This window comes from Phyllobates terribilis, unplaced genomic scaffold (genome assembly GCF_046119375.1).
Source record: "Phyllobates terribilis strain yellow unplaced genomic scaffold, ASM4611937v1 Scaffold_1__5_contigs__length_1240528914, whole genome shotgun sequence".
NCBI lineage: Eukaryota > Metazoa > Chordata > Amphibia > Anura > Dendrobatidae > Phyllobates > Phyllobates terribilis.
In genome coordinates this window covers 22,492,647-22,517,213 of record NW_027362761.1, presented here as the reverse complement: position 1 = coordinate 22,517,213, position 24,567 = coordinate 22,492,647, and the positions used below count along the sequence as shown (strand labels likewise).

Genomic DNA, 24,567 nt, shown 5'->3' with positions numbered 1-24,567 from the left:
GATTCCGATACCGGAAACCAATGCAAGTCAATGGGACACAAATATCGGAATGAAAATAAACCCTTTCTTTCCTTGTAGGTTAATTCTACATGAAGTAAAACAACTAAGAATAATGTAGAATGTATTACGCGAAAAGCCGGCAATTCATCAGCGGCATACACCGGTACCCGACAGTTTACAACAGAAAGAATAGAGCTTCACACATAGATTAGATAGATAGAAACATGTCAGTCACATATATATGAAGTACAGTGACAGTGTTGCTTACTGTACTTGTCATTTAGTGTAAAGGATTTATTTAAAAAAATAATTGTGTTTTCATGCACCGTCTCTTTAAAAAAGCCGGCCGGCAATTCAGCAGCGGTACCCGACAATTTATAACAGACAGAATAGAGCTTCACACATAGATTAGATAGATAGAAACATGTCAGTCACATATATATGAAGTACAGTGACAGTGTTGCTTACTGTACTTGTCATTTAGTGTAAAGGATTTATTTAAAAATATAATAGTGTTTTCATGCACCGTCTCTTTAAAAAAGCCGGCCGGCAATTCAGCAGCAGTACCCGACAATTTAGAATAGAAGGAATAGAGAATCATACATAGATTAGATAGATAGAAACATGTCAGTCATATATATATGAAGTACAGTGACAGTGTTGATTACTGTACTTGTCATTTAGTGTTAAAATAAAGGATTTATTTTAAAAAAAATTGGCGTGGGGTTCCCCTTAATTTTAGTCTCTAGCGGAGGTTAAGCAGACGGCTGGGGCAGATGTTTGAAGCCTGGGAAGGGGGTAATACCCACGGAGCTTCCCAGGCTACTAATATGAGCCCCCAGCTGAATACCTAGCCTTTACTAGCTATTAAAATGGGGGACCCCCTCAAAAAAATGACGTGGGGTCCCCCCTAATTTAATAGCTAGCAAAGGCTAGGCAGACAGCTGGGGGCTGATATTAATAGCCCAGGAAGGGTGCCATGAATATTGGCCCCCTCCCAGGCTAGAAACACCAGCCGTCAGCCGCCCCAGAAATGGCGCATCCATAGGATGCGCCAATTCTGGCACTTAGCCTCGCTCTTCCACGCTGCCCTGGTGCGGTGGCAGTGGGGTAATAGGGTTGGGGTTGATGTCAGCTTATAATGCCAGCTGACATCAAGCCCAGGTTAGTAATGGAGAGGCGTCTATAAGACACCCCCATTACTAACCCCATAGTCAAAGTTAAAAAAAAAAACACAAACACCCAGAATAAAGTCCTTTAATTGAAATAAACACACATTCCTTTATTGTTCTAAATTAAACCATACTTACCGTCACGCCCATTCCAGCTGAAGCCAACGATCTCCTGCAATAAAAGAAAAATAATAAAGCAACCTCATCCTTACCTTTCCATGGTTCCCAGGACAGCTCCAGCTCTGCTACATCGAGATGACAGGCTGGACCGCAGCAGAACGCTGCCATCCAGCCTGTCATCCCGCAGACACTGAGAAGCGCAGGCATGCTTGCGCTCCTCAGTGTCTCTCTGTGACGGCATCCAGATGAGCCGAGATCATGTCCAATGAACTCAGCTCACCTCATGCACGTCACTGACAGCGTGGCAGCGTTCTGCTGCGGTCCAGCCTGTCATCTCGATGTAGCAGAGCTGAAGCTGTCGTGGGAGCCATGGAAAGGTAAGGATGAGGTTGCTTTATTATTTTTCTTTTATTGCAGGAGATCGTTGGCTTCAGCTGGAATGGGTGTGATGGTAAGTATAGTTTAATTTAGAACAATAAAGAATTGTGTGTTTATTTCAATTAAAGGACTTTTTTCTGGGTGTTGTGTTTTTTTTAAATACTTTACTAGAAATTCATGGTGGTCATGTCTAATATTGGTGTGACCCCATGAATTTCGGGCTTAGGGCCAGCTGATAATGCCAAGCTGGCCTTAACCCCTTTATTACCCAGTGAGCCACCGCACCAGGGCCCTGGATGAGTTGGGTACAGCGCAGGGAGGCCCAAGCTTTCTGGGCCACCCCCGCTGCAAATTGCAGTCCGCAGCCACCCTGGAAAATGGCGCGTTCATAGAAGCTGGATGCTGTACCTGGCTGGCATGCAAACATATGGCAAAGCCCACGTCAAAATTTTGGAGAAAAATTAATTAAAAAATAAATAATAATTTAGGGACTGCATTTTTATTAACTCCTCAAATGTCATTTAGTGTTAAAATAAAGGATTTATTTAAAAAAAAATTGGCGTGGGATCCCCCATAATTTTAGGCTCTAGCGGAGGTTAAGCAGACGGCTGGGGCAGATGTTTGAAGCCTGGGAAGTGGGTAATACCCACGGAGCTTCCCAGACTACTAATATCAGCCCCCAGCTGAATACCTAGCCTTTACTAGCTATTAAAATGGGGGACCCCCCCCAAAAAATGATGTGGGGTACCCCCTATTTAATAGCTAGCAAAGGCTAGGCAGACAGCTGGGGCCTGATATTAATAGCCCAGGAAGGGTGCCATGAATATTGGCCCCCTCCCAGGCTAGAAACACCAGCCGTCAGCCACCCCAGAAATGCCGCATCTATAGGATGCGCCAACTCTGGCACTTAGCCTCGCTCTTCCACGCTGCCCTGGTGCGGTGGCAGGGGGTAATAGGGTTGGGGTTCTTGTCAGCGCCAGCTGCCATGAAGCCCAGGTTAGTAATGATGGGCGTCTATAAGACACCCCCATTACTAACCTACAAAGTGTTAAAAAGAAAAAACACTACACCCAGAAAAAAATAATTTATTTGAAATAAAACACACAATTTTATTTAATTCTTAGTTTACTAAAAAAAAATAGTTACCTGTCCACGTTCCTGCGCTGATCTCCCATGCACAGCTGTTACATCTGGAGATGGTGACAGCTGTGCATGGCTGCTGTAAGCTCACACTGCCGGGAACACGTCCGCTCCCGGCAGCGGGAGCCACTGACTGAGGTCACCGGAGTGCATTCAGGCAGCGCAGCTCCGGAGACCTCCTTTACGGCACTGCTGTACCGTGGGAATTTCTCATGATACAGCAGGGCCGTAAAGGAGCTAACCGGAGCAGCGCTGCCTGAACTCCGGCGAACCCGCTTATGCAATGACGGGGCTGCTTTACGGCCCCATCATTCTAGCGGCGGCGGCTGTTCAGAGCGATCACATTCTATGTGGCTGCTCTAAACTGGAGATCATCGTGGGACACTCGTGGACTACTACGGAGGGGTAAGGATAAGGTTGTGGTTTATTATTTTATATTTTATTACAGGAGATCGATGGCTTCGGGGAATTAGGTGTGTAGGTGAGTATAGGTGTAGTTTTTTATTTTTTACTTTATTTTAGGTGGCGATCGACGGGGACAGGTAATGTATAAACTAATTTATTGTAGGCAACCACTGGCCACCAATGACATGTATTTAAAATTTATTGGGGACACAGTAGGGCAATTTATATAGCAGGATCAGGCTGATGGGAACTACTGCTCCCATCGAGCTGATCCTGCTGGCACGAGTGGACGGGGGACAGACATAGGCCGATGGGAGTAGTAGTGTCACATCGGCCTATGTCTGCCTGCACGCACACACCCGCAGATATCGCACAGACACCGCACACACTCGCAGACATCGCACAGACACCGCAGACATCGCACAGACACCGTGCACACATCGCACAGACACCGCACACACTCGCAGACACACGCACAGACACCGCACACACCCACACACACTCGCAGACATCGCACAGACACCGCGCACACACCCGCACACACTCGCAGACATCGCACAGACGCCGCGCACACACTAATCATGACGGGCTGATCGTCTGGGAGGTGAGGCTGACCTGTGCGGCCGTGGGAAAGTTCATGTGAGTTCATGCAATGCAGTCAAGCATGAACTCACATGAACCCTCTGAGGGCACCGCGGCTACTTCAAATGAACAGCTGATCAGCATCACCTGATACCTCAGCTGTTCATTTGAAATAACCGGCGGGAAAGCGCAGCACAGAACGGGAAAGCCGGCGGTGAAGTCTTTTCACTGCCGGCTTCCCCGCCCGGGTCCTTCGCTCCCTGCTCCTTGGTGCTGCGCTCCCCGCCCGGTCCTAACTTACGATCGGGATGGGAGGTGGCGAGGGGAGCGGAGGAACGGGATGGGAGGCTGCGGGGAAGCAGTATGGGGCTGTGTGATTGTTTAAAAGCCAGCGGCTTTTTACCGTCCGCTGGCTTTTAAACGATCAGGAGAATTCTCCCACGCTGGGATGGCATTCTGATGACAGGCTGGATCTCAGCTGAGCGCTGCCATCCAGCTTGTCATCCTTCAGAGACACTGCAGAGTGCAGGCATTATGGGAACTTCCGATTCCGGTATTCGATGTTCTAAAAGTATCGGAATTAAGTATCGGAATTCCGATACCGCGAATATCGGCCGATACCCGATATTTCAGTATCGGAATGCTCAACACTAATGGTGACACATACCATCTGCAGCAGATATACTGAGCTTACCTACCAGCGCCCCTGATTTTATATATCTTATATCATGATGTAGAAAGCATTTTCAATGGCTTGTGCTGTCTTTAGTGCAAGTAAGGTTTGCTGTATTATGGTATTTTTCTGCATGCAGTGCATGATTTGTTAAGTTAAAAGGGTTTTCCAGCTGTAACTTTTTCATTCTAAAGAGGCCTGGTTAATGTAAAAGTAAGATAGTTAAAGAGGTTGTCTGGTCCAAATTGACTGCCCGCAGTGCACAGTGAATCCCCACAGTGTGCATTGCACAGTGCGTGCGCTGGGGGGATTCATAAGCTTGCAGTCACGCAGACTGCAGACTTATCGATTTGGACCGAACAACCCCTTTAATGTTACTTATCCACTGCTGCACCTACACTACCACCCCGCTTCTGCCTCTTTTCATTAATAAATCAGCTGCTATGGCAACGGCACGACTGTAGCATTTGACCCAGTGGTTATGCTGCGATAGATCACATACAGTTAGGTCCATATATATTTGGACAGAGACAACATTTTTCTAATTTTGGTTCTAGACATTACCACTGAACGAATTTTAAGCAAAACAATTCAGATGCAGTTGAAGTTCAGACTTTCAGCTTTCATTTGAGGGTATCCACATTAAAATTGGATGAAGGGTTTAGGAGTTTCAGCTCCTTAACATGTGCCACCCTGTTTTTAAAGGGACCAAAAGTAATTGGACAATTGACTCCAAGGCTATTTCATGGACAGGTGTGGGAATTCCTTCGTTATGTCATTCTCAATTAAGCAGATAAAAGGCCTGGAGTTGATTTGAGGCGTAGTGCTTGCATTTGGAAGGTTTTGCTGTGAAGTAAACATGCGGTCAAAGGAGCTTTCCATGCAGGTGAAACAAGCCACCCTTAAGCTGCAAAAACAGAAAAAACCCATCCGAGAAATTGCTACAATATTAGGAGTGGCAAAATCTACAGTTTGGTACATCCTGAGAAAGAAATAAAGCACTGGTGAACTCATCAATGCAAAAAGACCTGGGCGCCCACGGAAGACAACAGTGGTGGATGATCGCAGAATAATCTCCATGGTAAAGAGAAACCCCTTCACAACAGCCAACCAAGTGAACAACACTCTCCAGGAGGTAGGCGTATCAATATCCAAATCTACCATAAAGAGAAGACTGCATGAAAGTAAATACAGAGGGTTCACTGCACAGTGCAAGCCACTCATAAGCATCAAGAATAAAAAGGCTAGACTGGACTTTGCTAAAAAAAACATCTAAGCACAGTTCTGGAAGAACATTCTTTGGACAGATGAAACCTAGATCAACCTCTACCAAAATGATGGAAAGAGAAAAGTATGGCGAAGACTTGGTACAGCGCATGATCCAAAGCATACCACATCATCTGTAAAACACGGCGGAGGCAGTGTGATGGCTTGGGCATGCATAGCTGCCAGGGGCACTGGGTCACTAGTGTTTATTGATGATGTGACACAGGACAGAAGCAGCCGAATGAATTCTGATGTATTCAGAGCCATACTGTGTGCTCAGATCCAGCCAAATGCAGCCAAACTGATTGGTCGTCGTTTCATACTACAGATGGACAATGACACAAAACATAAAGCCAAAGCAACCCAGGAGTTTATTAAAGCAAAGAAGTGGAATATTCTTGAATGGCCAAGTCAGTCACCTGATCTCAACCCAATTGAGCATGCATTTCACTTGTTAAAGACTAAACTTCAGACAGAAAGGCCCACAAACAAACAGCAACTGAAAACCACCACAGTGAAGGCCTGGCGGAGCATCAAAAAGGAGGAAACACAGCGTCTGGTGATGTCCATGAGTTCAAGACTTCAGGCAGTCATTGCCAACAAAGGGTTTTCAACCAAGTACTAGAAATGAACATTTTATTTACAATTATTTAATCTGTCCAATTACTTTTGGTCCCTTTAAAAACAGGGTGGCACATGTTAAGGAGCTGTAACTCCTAAACCCTTCATCCAAATTTAATGTGGATACCCTCAAATGAAAGCTGAAAGTCTGAACTTCAACTGCCTCTGAATTGTTTTATTTAAAAATCATTGTGGTTATGTTTAGAACCAAAATTAGAAAAATGTTGTCTCTGTCCAAATATTTATGGACCTAACTGTAAGACTGCTGAGTCCTGTGATTGGCTGCAGTGGTCACGTGCATCACCACTGCAGCCACGTCAGTGAGACGAATCGATGGAATGGCAGGGGATAAGCAACGATTTTCTTGATTACCTTATTTTTATACAGACTAAACTGGAGAAACCCTTTAAGGTTTGCTATATACGTATGTGTCACCTTACCTGTTATATAGCTGACAATAACTCCACTTATAATTGTGCTGAAGGTGCCCAAGGCAGCATAATACAGATAAGACAAAGAGTAGAATTCATCTGCAATGGTTGTCCTATGCAAAAAAAATAAAAAATTTAACATTAAGACTTCAGTTCTGTAAACATAACAAGAAGCAATATCACAGCTGATGACGAAGATTACAGATAGTGTTACACACAACCTAATTAGCCTGATCAGTTAATGCTGTAAAAAGGGAAAAAATTGAAATGGAAGAATTCCATTTTTTTTGTTGCTGCAACACCTAAAAATGCAATGAGAAGAAATGAAAATGTTGTGTCTACCAAAAAATGGTAAAGATAAAAACACCAGCCCACCACCCAAAAATAACAAGCCTTTCACACACCTCTATTAATGGAAAAATAAAAAAAAAGTTTTAATTTTTTTTATTTTTTTTTGTATAAAGTTCAGAGATTTTTTAAGCCACTAAAATAGTAAATATAGTAAATAATATAGTAAATATGTACATGTTTGGTATTACTGTACTGACCTGGAGAATTATGTTGTCACGTCATTTTAACGATACAATTAAGGCCATAAAAATAAAACTTGAAAAACAATTGTGGTATTGCATTTTTTAACCACCTCACTGCACTTGTAATTTTTTTTGCCATTTTTCTCTGCATGGTATTCAAAACTACAACTTGTCCCTCAATAAACAAGTTTTCAGACGTGTATATTGACGGAACAAATTAAAAAAGTTATGTCTATTTAAAAATGGGGAGGAAAAAAATGAGGCTGCAAAAAAAATAATTGGCTGCATCCTTAAATGGTTAAAGGTGTTCTCCAGGAATAGAAATAAAAAAAAAAACATAAAGGAAATGTCATTATTAATAAAATACATTTAATTAGCAAATCACAATCGTTTTGTCTGTGGAGGTAATCTCTGTGTAATTAGAATGGCAACCATCTTGTTACACTGACAGGAACCTCTCCTGGATTGTTAACAGGACAGTTGCCTGTGATCATGAGCAATATGAAGCTCCTCTGCTGTGAACTTGAGATAACCTACAGTATACCATGCATCGTCATTCAGAAAGATGCAGGATTAAATCTGAAAGACATGATGGACATCAGTGTGAGCAGCCTCTTCTTGCCTCAGCAATCCTGGTATCTCCAATATTAGATTAGAAACACAGGGTGGCCAGCAGTGTGAGCAGCCTCTTTTTACATCATCAACCCTTGTATCTCCAATATTAATTAGAAAGACAGGGTGGACAGCAGTGTGAGCAGCCTCTTTTTACATCAGCAACCCTGGTATTTCCAATATTAATTAGAAAGGGAGGGTGGACAGCAGTATAAGCATACTATTTTTAGCTTCAGAACTCTTGGTATCTCCAGTATTGGATCAGAAAGACATGGTGGACAGCCATGTTAGCAGCCTCTTCTTATTTCATCACTCCTGATATCTCCAGTATTAGATCATATGGACAGGGTAGACAACAGTGTGAGCAGCCTCTTGTTTCAGCACTCCTGGTATCTCCAATATTAGATCATATAAACAGGGTAGACAGCAGTGTGAGCAGCCTCTTCTTGCCTCAGCAATCCTGGTATCTCCAATATTAGATTAGAAACACAGGGTGGCCAGCAGTGTGAGCAGCCTCTTTTTACATCATCAACCCTTGTATCTCTAATATTAATTAGAAAGACAGGGTGGACAGCAGTGTGAGCAGCCTCTTTTTACATCAGCAACCCTGGTATCTCCAATATTAATTAGAAAGGGAGGGTGGACAGCAGTATAAGCATACTATTTTTAGCTTCAGAACTCTTGGTATCTCCAGTATTGGATCAGAAAGACATGGTGGACAGCCATGTTAGCAGCCTCTTCTTATTTCATCACTCCTGATATCTCCAGTATTAGATCATATGGACAGGGTAGACAGCAGTGTGAGCAGCCTCTTGTTTCAGCACTCCTGGTATCTCCAATATTAGATCATATAAACAGGGTAGACAGCAGTGTGAGCAGCCTCCTATTTCAGCACTCCTGGTATCTCCAATATTAGATCAGATAGACAAGGTAGACAGCAGTGTGAGCAGCCTCCTATTTCAGCACTCCTGGTATCTCCAATATTAGATCGCATAGACAGGGTGGACAGCAGTGTGAGCAGCCTCCTATTTCATCACTCCTGATATCTCCAGTATTAGATCAGAAACACAGGGTGGGCAGCAGTGTGAGCAATCTCTTCTTACCTCAGTACCTCTAGTATATCCAGCATTAGATCAGAATATCAATGAGTACATCTTTCTACACATGCAGGTAAGGAGGAGAAGCTTCTACTGCACATGCTCTCAGTAACCTGTCCTATTAACAGGTTTATGTCAGTGTAACAAGATGGCGGCCGTCTTAATTCTGTAGGGATTACTTCCCTAGGCAAAACTATTGTGATGTCCTAATTAAAGGTATTTATTAATTAATTTATAGAGACATTTCCTTTAGTTTTTATTTTATTATATTTCTGGAAAACACTTTAATCCCTTAATGACCAGACAATTTTTCACTTTTCATCTTTCCTTTTTGTCCTTTCCATCTTTGAAGGGGTATAACTTTTTTATTTTTCTGTTGACATAGCTGTATGAGAGCTTGTTTTTTGTGGAATGAGTTGTGTTTTTTTTACTGAAAAACAGTAAAAAAATTCTAAATGGAATGAAAGGGAAAAAAAAAAATTTCTGCCATATTTTTTCTAACTTTATTTTTACTATGTTCATTCTCTGTTAAAAATTGCCAGAAAACATGTTTCTCCAAATCAGTACGATTACCTATCTATACCAATCTTGCATGGATTTTCGGTTTGTGTCAGAATTTTCTGAGACCCATAACGTTTTTGTTTTTCCCTCATTGGATATGCGACAGTGCTCACTTTTATTGATACCGATTTGGAGTAAATACACACATGGTCAAAATTGTTGGCACCCCCTCATTTAATGAAAGAAAAATCCACAATGGTCACAGAGATAACTTGAATCTGACAGAAGTAATAATAAATTAAAAATCTATGAAAATTAACAAATGAAAGTCAGACATTGCTTTTCAACCCTGCTTCCACAGAATTTTAAAAAAAATTAAACTCATGAAATAGGCCTGGACAGAAATGATGGTACCCCTGAAAATAATGTGACAAAAGGGACATGTTAAATCTATTTGTGTCCACTAATTAGCATCACAGGTGTCTACAATCTTGTAATCAGTCAGTGGGCCTGTATATAGGGCTACAGATACACACTGTGCTGTTTGGTGACATGGTGTGTACCACACTCAACATGGACCAGAGGAAGCAAAGGAAAGAGTTGTCTCAGGAGATTAGAAAGAAAATTATAGACATAGACAAGCATGTTAAAGGTAAAGGTTATAAGACCATCTCCAAGCAGCTTGATGTTCCTGTGACTACAGTTGCACATATTATTCAATTTAAGATCCATGGGACTGTAGCCAACCTCCCTGGACGTGGCCGCAGAAGGAAAATTGATGACAAATCAAAGAGACGGATAATACCAATGGTAACAAAAGAGCCCAGGATAACTTCTAAAGAGATTAAAAGTGAACTTCAAGCTCAAGGAACATCAGTGTCAGATCGCACCATCTGTTGTTGTTTGATCCAAAGTGGACGACCAAGGAGAACACCATTGTCGAAAAAAAAGTCATAAAAAAGTCAGACTGGAATTTGCCAAACTACATGTTGACAAGCCACAAAGCTTCTGGGAGAATGTCCTATGTACAGATGAGACAAAAATGGAAGTTTTTGGCAAGGCACATCAGCTCTATGTTCAGAGACGGAAAAATGGAGCATATCAAGAAAAGAACACTGTCCCTACTGTGAAACATGGAGGAGGCTCTGTTATGTTCTGGGTCTGCATCTGGCACAGGGTGTCTTGAATCTGTGCAGGGTACAATGAAATCTCAAGACTAACAAAGGATTCTAGAGAGAAATGTGCTGCCCAGTGTCAGAAAGCTTGGTCTCAGTCGCAGGTCATGGGTCTTGCAACAGGATAATGACCCAAAACACACAGCTAAAAACACTCAAGAATGGCTAAGAGGAAAACATTGGACTATTCCTGAAGTGGCCTTCTATGAGCCCTGACCTAAATCCTATTGAGCATCTTTGGAAAGTACTGAAACATGCCGTCTGCAAAAGGCAACCTTCAAACACGAGACAACTGGAGCAGTTTGCTCATGAGGAGTGGGCCAAAATACCTGTTGAGAGGTGCAGAAGTCTCATTGACCGTTACAGGAATCGTTTGATTGCAGTGATTGCCTCAAAAGATTGTTCAACAAAATATTAAATTAAGAGTACCATCATTTCTGTCCAGGCCTATTTCATGAGTTTAATTTTTTTTAAATTCTGTGGAAGCAGAAAAGCAATGTCTGACTTTCATTTGTTCATTATAAAAGATTTTTCATTTATTATTACTTTTGTCAGATTCAAGTTATTTCTGTGACCATCGTGGGTTTTTCTTTCATTAAACGAGGGATACCAACAATTTTGACCACGTGTGTATTAATCAAAGTAAGCACAAAATGCAGTTTTTAAATGAAAGTCTTTATTATTAAGGAAAAAAGAAACTAACCTCCAGGGCCCTGTGTGAAAAAGTGATTGCACCCTAAACCTAATAACTGGTTGGGCCACCCTTAGCAGCAGTAACTGCAATCAAGCGTTTGCAATAACTGGCAATGAGTCTTTTACAATGCTCTGGAGGAATTTTGGGCCCACTCATCTTTGCAAATTTGTTGTAATTCAGCCACATTGGAGGGTTTCCGAGCATGAACCGCCTTTTTAAGGTCATGCCACAGCATCTCAATCGGATTAAGGTCAGGACTTTGACTAGGCCACTCCAAAGTATTAATTTTGTTTTTCTTAAGCCATTCAGAAGTGGACTTGCTGGTGTGTTTTGGATCATTGCCCTGCTGCATAGCCCAACTGCACTTCAGTTTGATGTCTCGATGGCTGGACATTCTCCTTCAGGGTTTTTTGGTAGACAGCAGAATTCATGGTTCCTTTTCCCACAGCAAGTCTTCCAGGTCCTGAAGCAGCAAAACAGCCCCAGACCATCACACTACCACCATCATATTTTACTGTTGGTGTGATGTTTCTTTTCTGAAATGCTGTGTTACTTCTACGCCGGATGTAATAGGATATACATCTTCCAAAAAGTTCAACTTTTCTCGTCAGTCCACAGAGTATTCTCCCAAAAGTTTTTGCAATCATGAAGATGTTTTCTGGCGAAACTGAGACAAGTCTTTATGTTCTTTTTTCTCAGCCGTGGTTTTTGTCTTGGAACTCTGCCATGCATGCCATTTTTGCCCGGTCTCTTTCTTATGGTGAAGTCATGAACACTGACCTTAACTGAGGTAAGTGAGGCCTGCAGTTCTTTGTATGTTGTTGTGGGGTCTTTTGTGACCTCTTGGATAAGTCGTCGCTGCACTCTTGGGGTAATTTTGGTCAGCCGGCCACTCCTGGGAAGGTTCACCACTGTTTCCTGTTTTCGCCATTTGTGGATAATAGCTCTCACTGTGGTTCGCTGCAGTCCCAAAGCTTTAGAGATGGCTTTATAACCTTTTCCAGACTGATAGATCTTCATTACTTTGTTTCTCATTTGTTTCTGAATTTCTTTGGATTGCAGCATAATGTATAGCTTTTGAGGATCTTTTGGTTTACGTCACTTTGTCAGGCGGGTCCTATTTAAGTGATTTCTTGATTAAGAATAGGTGTGGCAGTAATCAGGCCTGTGTGTGGTTAGGGAAATTGAACTCAGTTTCCCAAAGATGTGATAAACCACATTTAATTTATGTTTTAAGAGGGGCAATCACTTTTTTACACAGGGCCCTGTAGGTTTGGATTTTGTTGTCCTTTAATAATAAAGACCTCCATTCAAAAACTGCATTTTGTGTTTACTTGTGTTATCTTTGTCTAATATTTAAATTTGTTTTGTGATCTGAAACATTTAAGTGTGACAAACATGCAAAAGAACAAGAAATCTTATTCACTTTCAAACACTTTCACACCGCTGTATATCATTTTGATGGCTATTTATTGCATTTTTTTTATGGCATAGCGAAGTGTTGACAAAAAAATTTGCAATTTTGACGTTTTGATTTTATTTCATTACAGTTTTTACCATTTTATACGTGTCTGATTAGCAAGGAAACAAACAACGTGACCCACACCATTCCATGGCTATACTGTACGTTACTTCTTCCATGCAGTTATTTGAATAGGAGTTGATCTGCAGAATCAGGGAACAGCCACTGAACAGTATATAAAACTGAGTGGTTACGGTCTGTACACTGTTTACATTTGATCACGGCCAGAGCTGGTAGCAGCTTATTGGAGGGGTGCCGTGTGTCAGCCTCCCATTTAATATTGATGATCTATCCAAAGAATAGGTTATCAATATCATATTAATGGAATATCCCTTTAAGTTTGCAAATATACTGTTAATACATCTCTCACCTTGGTAGAGGAGCAGTAATGTTTCCTGATGTAGGTGACCCATATATGATACCTTCGCTGGAGTTATAAATGGGACATTGTCCTGCATAAGTGGGCAGTACATCCATAACCTCTGGAGATGGTGGATAAATAGTAGCACCAACTGCTACCCAAAAGGATAGAGAAAGGCCCACAATAAGGCCAGAGAACACTCCCTGAACAGAGGAAATGAGTGCAGACATCAGTTAAAAAGAAATACAATAAAAAAAGAATATATGCATGAATCAAAAATATACTGTTATATTGGCACTGTAAATAATTGTTAGTAAAATCAAACACAGACTTGATCTCTGTTGTTAAAACGTCCTTTTCTAGTGAAACCTCTTATCTCTAGATAAAAGAATTCTAATAAAACGGCCCTGAAGTTAACCACTTCATGCCAGAGCCTGTTTTTGCCTTTGTGACCAGGCCAATTTTTTCAATTCTGACCACTGTCACTTTATGAAGTAATTACTCTGGAACGCTTCAACGGATTCCCCTGATTCTGAGACTGTTTTTTTGTGACATATTGTACTTCATGACAGTGGTAAAATTTCTTTGATATCACTTGCATTTATTTGTGAAAAAATCTGAAATTTGGCGAAAATTCTGAAAATTTTGCAATTTTCAAACTTTGAATTTTCATGCCCTTAAATCAGAGAGATATGTCACACAAAATAGTCAATAAATAACATTTCCCACATGTCTACTTTACATCAGCACAATTTTGGAACCAAAATTTTTTTTTGTTAGGAAGCTATAAGGGTTAAAAGTTGACCAGCGATTTCTCATTTTTCCAACAAAATTTACAAAAACATTTTTTTAGGGACCACATCTTATTTGAAGTGACTTTGAGGGGCCTTTATGACAGAAAATACCCCAAAGTGACACTATTCTAAAAACTGCACCCCTCAAGGTACTCAAAACCACATTCAAGAAGTTTATTAACCCTTCAGGTGTTTCACGGGAATTTTTGGAATGTGGAAGAAAACAATGAACATTTAACTTTTTTTTCACAAAAATGTTACTTTAGACCCAATTTTTTTATTTTCACAAGGGTAACAGGAAAAAATGGACTACACAATTTGTAGTGCAATTTCTCATGAGCGCGCTGATACCCCATATGTGAGGGAAAACCACTGTTTGGGTGCACTGCAGGGTTCGGAAGGGAAGGAGCGCCATTAGACTTTTTGAATGTAAAATTTGTTTGACTAATTAGCGGACACTATGTTGCGTTTGGAGAGCTCCTGATGTGCCTAAACAGTGGAAACCCCCCACAAGTGACAACATTTTGGAAACTAGACCCCTTAGGGAACTTATCTAGATGTGTGGTGAGCACCTTGAACCCCAAGGTGCTTCACAGAAGTTTATAATATTGAGCTGTAAAAATAACATTTTCACATTTTTCCCACAAAAACGTTTTTCATCCCTTAATTTTGCATTATCATAAGGGTAACAGGAGAAATTGCACCATGAAATTTGTTGTGCAATTTCTCCTGAGTACGCCGATACCCCATATGTGGGGGAAAACCACTATTTGGGTACACTGCAGGGTTCGGAAGGGAAGGAGCGCCATTTGACTTTTTGAATGTAAAATTTGTTTGAATAATTAGCGGACGCAATGTCGCATTTGGGGAGCCCCTAATGTGCCTAAACAGTGGAAACCCCCCACAAGTGACACCATTTTGGGAACTAGACCCCTTAGGGAACTTATCTAGATGTGTGTTGAGCACCTTGCACCCCCAGGTGCTTCACAGAAGTTTATAATATTGAGCCGTAAAAATAAAATTTTCACATTTTTCCCACAAAAAATGTTTTTCATCCCCTAATTTTGCATTATCATAAGGATAACAGGAGAAATTGCACCATGAAATTTGTTGTGCAATTTCTCCTGAGTATGCCGATACCCCATATGTGGGGGAAAACCACTGCTTTGGTGTACGGCAGGGTTCGGAAGAGAAAGGAGCGCTATGTTGGCTGGGATAGGTTGCAGACACCATGTCACATTTGAAGAGTCGCTGACATGCCGAAACAGCAGAAACTCCCACAAGTGACCCCATTTTGTAAACTACACCTCTCAAGGAATTCATCTAGGGAAGTAGTGAGTATTTTTTAATTTTTAAATTTATACCAGTGGGCTGTGAAGAAAACATAATTATATTTTTACCACAAAAAAATGTTTTACCCTCAGATTTTACATTTTCACACAGGGCAATGGGTAAAAATGGTGTCGAAATGTGTCACACAATTTCTTCTAAAACTGGCAATACCCTATATGTGGCTGTATCGTACCGCTTAGCCATACGGCGAGATCTGGGAGGGACGGAGCGCTATTTGACAATTGGAGAACAAATTATTGTAGAATAGGCATTTGGATTTGGGAGCACAAAATTTTCTGAATTTCTTTTGGGGGGCAAGGGCCATTTCGCTTTTCCAGAGCCTTTCTGCTACCAGTAACTTGGAAGTCCCTTATATTTTTTAACAGATAACGGACCTGAGTGGGGACTAGCTTTTTTTGAGGACTGAGTTGAAGCTTTTATTGGGAACATTTTACGAAACATTTATCCGGCGCTCTAGGCTGAGCACTTACATAGGGGTTTCCATCTAAATTTCCAAGTGATGTAATTCAGATGAAACCCCTGTGGGATCCATTCAATGTAATGAGGCAGCAGAGTTACTCTGGACTCCATCTGGCCTCTGTTTAGCGGTGTCCTTTTTTTCAGAAGTGCACAAAACTGTGGCCAACCGCACTTTTATGCACGCCTAAAAAAAACTGACACCGTGGAATCACAGGCCAGACATCATCCACAGTGGCCTATATCTGCCTCACTACAGGGAATCTTCCGTCATGGGTTCCGTCTGAATCACGTATTTCAGTGATTTACACGGAAACTCTGTTGTAAGTGCTCAGCGCAGAGCGCAGGATAAATGTGAGCAGAGCCTTACTGCGATCTTTGAGAGACATAATAAACAAATTAGTAGCAGGTGAAGAATTGGTTTTATTTATTTTTTACGCCGTTCCTCGTGCGGTATAAGTGATGAGATTACTTTATTCTTCGGGTCGATGCGATTACAGAGATACCAGATTTATATCGGGTTTTTATGACTGACAGCTGTCACACACTAAAAGATGCTTTTTTTGCAAAATCTAGTTTTTGCATCGCCATATTTTGAGAGCTATAAGTTTTCCATATTTCAGCCGACAGTCACGTGACGGCTTGTTTTTTGCGGGACGAGTTGACATTTTTATTGGTACCATTTTTGGGTACATGACATTTTTTGATCGCTTTCTATTCCGTTTTTTGAGAGGTAAAATTAACAAAAATCAACAATTCAGGAATTGTTTTTTGAGGGTTTTTTATGCCGTTCTGCGTGTGGTAAAAGTGATAAGGCAGCATTATTCTTCAGGTCAGTACGTTTACAGCGATACTACACTTACTGTATATTTTTTTATGTTTTGGCGCTTTTACACAATAAAGCAATTTTATAGAAAAAATATTTTTTTTGCATCGCTTTATTCTGAGAGCTATAACTTTTTTATTTTTCGGCTGATGGAGCTGTATGGCAGCTTTTTTTTTGCGGAACAAGATGACGTTTTCAGCGGTACCATTTTTATTTCCATTTTGCTTTTTGATCGCATTTTTTTCCACTTTTTGTTTGGCGATATGATGAAAAAGCATAGTTTTTTGCTCCGTTTTTTATTTATTTTTATTACTTTGTGCACAGAAGGAGTTAATTAGTGTGACAGTTTTATAGATCGGGTTGTTTCGGACGCGGCAATACTTTTGTACTTTTTTTGTTTTTGCATAAATATACAGATTTATTGGTTTAATATTTTATTTATTTATTTTTATTTATTTTGTGATTTTTTTTAACAGTTTGAAAACATTTTTTAGACTTTTTTTTTTACATTTTTACTTAGTCCTGTATGGGACATTAATTTTTTTTTTTCTAATCACTGTTCTCATGCAATGCAATAGACTTTTCTGACAGTTTCACAGTCAGTGTCTCCTGCTAGACTTCAGCTGCAGGCTGAGTCTAGCAGGACACCATACATGGCAGATCCGAAGGCTGCCATAAGAACGGCAGGTCCTGTCAGACATCAGGGGGCCATTGGAGAGGTAAGTGGACGACCCCCTCTCCTCTCACTATCTTCTAAATGCCGCGATCACTATAGATCGCGGCATATAGATGATAGCAAAGGGTTAATATCCAATCAGGTCCCGATGATGTCCTCTGTCAGAGCTGTCGCTCTGCACCGCACCCGCAGCGCTTGCAGGACCCTGGGGGTCCTGAGGGCTGCGGGACCACCGACCGTTCATAAACGTCGACCCTGCACAGAGCCCAGGCAGCGCCGACGTTTATGTACAGTGGGCGGTCGGGAAGCGGTTAAAAAATGTGTTTTCATAGAAAGAAGAACATATGCTCATATTTTTGTTTTCTATTTAATTCGAGAAGCATTCATGATCTCCTATCATTGGAGAAATGTGACAAATAAATTATGTTGAGATATATTTGTGAATACTGTTTAGTACTTTTTTTTGTTATTTCAAATTATTTCTGTTCATTTGCACTTAGATATATATTATAGCCATGCGCTTACTACATAACATGGTAAAATAATAGTTATATAGATTATACCGTATTTTTCGGACTATAAGACGCGCTTTCCCCCCCCCCAAAATTTGGAAGGAAAATAGGGGGTGCGTTTTATAGTCCAAATGCAGACTTATTGGGGGGTTGCAGTGGTGGTGGAGCAGGGTCCCTTCCTCAGGAAGCCTGCGGCAGAAGTGTGGTGATGCTGCGGGCCTGTTGTCAGCAGTGAGCAGAGCGGAGTGCATCATTGCTTTCCCGGCGGCCATTTTCCTGAAGCCGTGGGCCCCCGGAGCCCAGCCATGATCTCAATCTACACATGCGCTGTCTCTGGCGTCCTCCAGGAAAGCAATAATGCACTCCGTTCTGCTCACCGCCGACACCGGGCCCGCAGCATCACCACACTGTAATCCAGTTACTTGTCTGTTCATTTATCGTATACAAGCTTTATAATTTAGTATACAGTATGTCATCACCATGTGCATACTTTAAATGTAGAGCACTGCAGGAAGTTTGCTACTTCCTGTTAAGATTATAGAGAGTATTATAATCACAGCTCACACCCAAACATATTTAAATGGGTTTTCTGGATTTTTTTTATATATGACAATTTAAATAATGTAGAACATAGCCATACCGGAGTGTTGCATGATGAGGTGAACATTCCTAGTATAAAGGCCCCGAGCAATGGGCCACTGATCACACCCATCACTGTAAATGAGCCCTGTATAAGAGAAAAAGAAACAGTCACAATCATAAGTCATTGGTTAGAGAATAATACTATTCTTTTTCCCCTAGTTAAATATACTGATACCTGCAGAACTCCATCTCCTAGCAGTGATGATAAAGCAGCTACTATAATACACGAGCACCCATAGAACATAGCTGAGAAAGAAAAGACAGAAAAATTCATTTACAGTATATGCACATGCAATATAAGCTTGTTATAAGTGGATTTCTCAGTGGAAACTTCAGTAAGCCAAATAAGCCCTTCACAATCACACTCATTTTGGTGTTGCTCGCTCATGTCTGTTGTTCCCAATCTTGGCTTGTAAATATTTTTTGCTAAAGTTTATTAGGGACAAAATGTTCCCAGTGTTAAGAGGATTATACTTCTATGCCACAGGCAGAGCTTTTTAGGTGATCGGTGAAATTTTAATAGACTTCAATATTGAACTTTTAAGATGTCAAATTTTTCCTTCTGCATTACAAATGCTGTAAAAATAAAAAGCCAAATTGCTGTTTTTTCATTACTTTTTTCATTACTGAGATAATGACTTTAGTGTTTTCATTGGCTGTAAGCCATAATCATCAACATTACAGAAATAACCACTTGAAATAGATCACTGTTTGTAATGACTCTATCTAATATAGGAGTTTCTCTTTTTGTATTGAAGAACTGAAATAATAATTTAGTGAGATGCACCTGTATAGAAAAACATGCAAATATGTCACCGGTACTTAAAGGGTTTTCCCACGAACACAAGTTCATTTTAATCAGTAGATCCTGGAATAATAATAACTTCCACAATTGGATGTGTTTAAATCAAATGTTCCTGTGCTGAGATAATCTTATAAATGTGCCCCTGCTGTGTACTGTGTAATGGCTGTGTCTGACCGTACTGGGACATGGTCTTATGTTTATCTATCAAAATTGGACAAATGCCAAATCTGAATTTTTGGCACCAGTAACAAAAGGTTCAGTTGTCTTTTGGCTTTTCCAATACAAATATGATTTATGAAACAGTTTATCTAAAAAGTTACCTCTACCCGGAAGGTAAGTAATACCACAAGATGGTCCAAAAAACTCAGACAAGCAGTCATAAAATATTTAGACCACACAACGCACATATAATACTGCCATTACCCAAATATTATCTGCAAATAATACTGTCACACAGGGAAAATACTGCAGACATAAAATGCTTTGAATTTAATTATGACATACTGTAAGCACATACTGTAGATATTTTACAGTGGTAAATACATGAACTGTCTCATTCACAGTCTTATAGTCACGCACACGGTAAATGCAGCTTATTCCACACACCCATACAGGCGTGATGCTTGTGAAATGGCTCCGTAGTATGTAGGGGAGAGGGAGGAGCAAGCAGAAGTCTGCACCAAAAGTCTGCTGGAGGGAGAGGGCTGAGAGCTGCCAACAGGCTGTAAGGAACAAGGAGGGAGACTACTGCTGGCAAACAGTGGGGTAAGGGTTGTTATTGTATGAAAACGGGAACAGGAAGAGACAGTGAGCTTATGAAGCTATGTGCTGGCCCCAGGGGCCCCGGGCATCCTTAGTTGCAAGACCTAATAAAGCCCGTAATAGTTACCATATGTATGTGGTACTTTAGCTCACATGCTATTTATTTATTATGCTTGCTTATACAGCACCATCATATTCTACAGCGCTTTACAGACATTATCATCACTGCCCCCATTGGGGCTCACAATCTACATTCCCTATCAGTATGTCTTTGGAGTGTGGGAGGAAACCCACGTAAACACGGGGAGAACATACAATCTCCTTGCAGATGTTGTCCTTGGTGGGATTTGAGCCCAGGACCCCAGCGCTACAAATCATTGTGCCCAACTCATTCGGAGTCTCTTACCTCCGGTTTGACTTTTCTAGTAGGAATTCTCTGTACTGGTTATAGATATCTGTGGAAGCCATTTCACAACATTTTTGTAGGTTTGTTGAAAAGTGGACTTTCTTAAAACCGTTTCTGTATGCCGATATACGTACTTATATGTGTTGCACTGAAGTAACAATAACACCTATCAAACATCAATGCAACACTCCAACTAAACACATAAACTTCTGGATAATGTAATAGGTAATACTATGACTCCAGCACAAGTCTGTGCTTATACACAGTATAACTCACATTGAAAATCAGCATGATAATATCTCATCTATATTGGCAGTATACCATACTCACACAGTCCCTTTGAAATGATTATTAACTTTGCCATAGAAATATGTGGCACTCTTGGCTTAATGAGGTCTTCAAGTGTCACTGCAGCCATAGCATTAATGCTTGTAGATGCTGTGCTGTAGCAATATAAAATATAATTAAGATGAAATAGAAGATTGCGTCTGCACACTGCAGAAACTGCTATTGATTGTTCATATTTAGGAATCGCTGTACCTGAGTGTCCCACTGTATGCACAGGCAAGGAAAAGACCCGGGATACCTGGATACTGTTCAAATATCTCCAACACAAAGTATGGAATGTACTAAAAGAAAACAAAAAAAATGATCAGGCTGAGTTTTTCTACATCTAAATCCTTGTAATTACCAACACGCCATCTTAGAAATCTTATCTATGAGGATAATATGGATGTGCCCCTTTTAGTGAATCGCCACTACTAGTCAGTGTTAAGTGTCATTCATAGTTCTCGTTTGGGGCATATGTGAAACATCTATTAAGATGTGCTATTTTAGAAGGCAAAAGTTATTCTAATTGTTTATTTTAATTTTACATTTATTCTTACTTTTATTCAGCCAACTACATAAATTGGAAGCACATAATATAAAGGTGGCAGTCATAACTATTTAGTCATAATCACAATGGTATATGGTGTTCATAATTTGTAGATCTAAATATTTAAAGCTATTTTAAGAGGACCTTGTAAAAATTCCCAAGCTCTCCTGATTCTGACGCTCTTCTCTGCAGAGATATTCACATTTAATGATTCTGGAGCGCTGTATGTGAAATTTCTGCTTGCAGTCCAACAGGGCGGGTCTTCTCTAGGAGTGTGCAGTTTCACCTCTCCCTCCCAGACACTGCCAGTCTCAATGTACTAGCAGTCTGAGATGATGCTGAGCTGTGATTGGCAGGATCTGGGAGTGAGGGGTGACAGCTCACACTCCTAGAGAACGCTCTGAAGAAAAGCTAAGTTGGACTTCAAGCAGAAATTTCACATATTGCGCTCCAAAAGCAACAACTGTGAATATCTTTGCAGTGGAATTACATGACACAAGCCAGAGAAAAAGTGGTAGAATCAGGAGTTTGAGGATGTTTACAAGGTAGTTGGCTCAATGGTGCACCCTTGGCATGGAAAACAGTTCAGCGTTCTTTCTCCTGTAGAGCCAGTTATAAATCAAGGAAGAGGAGGATGGAGATCTAAGGAAAACAAATAGATGGTAAGGTGCTCGGCCACCCCAAGGGGTCACCAAGTGCCTGTACTTGGTTTGAGCAGTCATTTTATGTTATGTAGGGTTTTTTACTCACTTAGCCGTGTTAGAGATAGGCACAGGACACTGTCTCTTTAAAATGTCCAAGGCAGGTTTATTAAGGCTTCATAAACCGCACTTCCAAAGTAAACAACACACAGCCTTGTCCGGCACAAAGTAACAGAACAGGAAAATAAAAAGTCCATAAAGTACTGTGGTTCGCCCGCTCACAGTCAGTGTCTTTTAGCACAGACACGCTGGAGGTCTCCACACCTCCAGCCACAGACACTGAATGAGACACGCGGTCTCCATTTTATACACATGCCCTGGGGTGGAGATATGTGAGCAGCCAATCCCTCCCGTCTCTTATGACTTCTCGTAAAAACCGGCCCTGATGCGCCCTATTAAACCTCTCAGCACTATGTGCTGGAGCATGCTTTCCCGGTTTTACATCACTGAAGCTACCAACCTTAGCAATACATATCTCCCTTCAAGGACATGTCTGGCGGCCATCTTACATACTCCCCTTCTGCCCAAAGTCACCTTCCGCTAACATAAAGTGAACCCTTGACAATGCGTCATTGCCATGCAGTTTCCCAGGCCTATGCTCTACCTGGAAGCTGAACTCCTTAAGAGCTAGGAACCATCTGGTCACTCGAGCATTATTCACCTTCTTCTCGCTCATCCACTTAGTGGGGCATGGTCTGACACCAGCCTGCACTTCCTGCCTAAGAGGTAGTATCTTAGGGTGTCCAGCGCCCATTTGATGGCCAAACATTCCTTCTCCACCATGGAGTAATTTCTCTCACAAGATGTCAGCTTCCGGCTTAAATACATTATGGGGTGCTCTTCGCCTTTCATTTCTCGTAAAAGGATAGCACCCAGCCCGACATCTGACACGTCCAGCAAGCTTCAGGAATCCGATATGGCTTCATATTCACTCGGACATGAGGCTCCGTAAGCACCTCATGCTCTATGACCTGAGTACAACCCGGTAGATCCGAGAACAGGTCTCTGTTCCGCTGCAGCAACTCTCAGCATTGTTGCTTCTGGGCACGTGACAGCGACTGTGCCACCTTGACTTCCTCCCCATTGGTTTCAGTCTTTGCCACAAAACACGGAGCTTCCATAGGCTCCTTGTCTTGCCATGGCTTAATGAGGTTGACGTGGTACACCTGGTAGGGCTTCCTTCTTCCTGGTTGGTGGACCCTATAGTTGACGTTGCCAACCTTTTCAACCACTTCATAGGGGCCCTGCCACTTGGCCAGGAATTTGCTCTCCACCATAGGTACCAGCACTAGTACCCGATCCCCAGGCTTGAAGTGTCTCATCCTCGCTGATCTATTGTACACCCTCGTCTGTGCCTCTTGTGCTTCGAGGAAGTGTTCTTTCTCAATTGGCATCACCTCTGCAGTCATCTCTTGCATCTGGGCCACATGTTCGATTACACTCCTGTAGGGTGTAGACTCCGCCTCCCAGGTCTCCTTTGCTACGTCCAGGAGTCCGCGGGGGTGGCGGCCATATAACAGCTCAAAAGGGGAGAATCCAGTAGAGGCCTGTTGGACTTCTCTAATGGAGAACAGAAGGTACGGCAGTAGACAGTCCCAGTCCCGGCCGTCTTTCTCTACGACCTTCTTTAACATGGCCTTCAAGGTTTTATTAAACCTCTCCACTAAGCCATCTGTCTGAAGGTAGTAGACTGAGGTCCTGAGTTGTGTGATTTGCAGGGTTTTGCACCACTCCCTCATCACCATTGACATAAATGGGGTCCTTTGGTCTGTTAGGATCTCCTTAGGCAACCCCATTCTAGAGAAGAAGTGGACCAACTCCCAGGCTATACATTTGGCAGTGGAGTTACGTAGTGGCTCGGCCTCTGGATACTGTGTAGCATAGTCCAGTACCACCAGGCTATACTGATGTCCTCTGGCGGATTGGATCGGGGGTCCCACTAGATCCATGGCTATGCGATCAAATGGCACCTCAATGATTGGCAACAGCACTAAGAGTTTCCGGAAGTGGGCCATCAGGGAGGTCAGTTGGCAGGTGGGACATGATCTATAAAAATTTACAATTTCTCGGTGACAACCGGGCCAATAGAACCTCTGGAGGATACTTTCCTGGGTTTTCTTTATTCCCAGATGACCACCCAACACATGTGTATGGGTCATATCTAACACCCTGGGTCTGTATGGCCCTGGCACTAGTAACTGCTCGATTACCTCCCCTCTGAGCTTGGTGACCCGATATAGTAACTCCCCAATAACAGCAAAGTGCAGATATCGGGTGTCATCCCCCGGCTCTTGAGCAACACTATTCAGGACAGAAACATTATCAAACGCCCCTTTTAGAGTCAAGTCTCTGAGCTGGGCAGTTTCAAAGTTTCCCCGGATACCTCCAGCTCAGGGATGCTGACCTCCGGGGATTCTGCCTCACCCTCATCCTCATCTCCAACAAGTACACAAAAAGGAAACCTGGCGGCAGCC

At 41.8% G+C, this 24,567-nt stretch overlaps 1 protein-coding gene across 1 annotated transcript in view; it reads right to left on the bottom strand.

The window, feature by feature from the left end:
- SLC5A5 (solute carrier family 5 member 5) overlaps positions 1-24,567 on the bottom strand; it is a 54,875-nt gene that overhangs the window by 5,484 nt on the left and 24,824 nt on the right. The window contains exons 9-14 of the mRNA XM_073658674.1: positions 21,056-21,144; positions 20,846-20,958; positions 18,718-18,788; positions 18,541-18,627; positions 13,293-13,486; positions 6,798-6,901 (exon numbers count right to left, since the gene is read on the bottom strand). Coding sequence (XP_073514775.1) covers positions 6,798-6,901; positions 13,293-13,486; positions 18,541-18,627; positions 18,718-18,788; positions 20,846-20,958; positions 21,056-21,144 — 658 coding nt within the window. The remainder of the gene's footprint in view (positions 1-6,797; positions 6,902-13,292; positions 13,487-18,540; positions 18,628-18,717; positions 18,789-20,845; positions 20,959-21,055; positions 21,145-24,567) is intronic.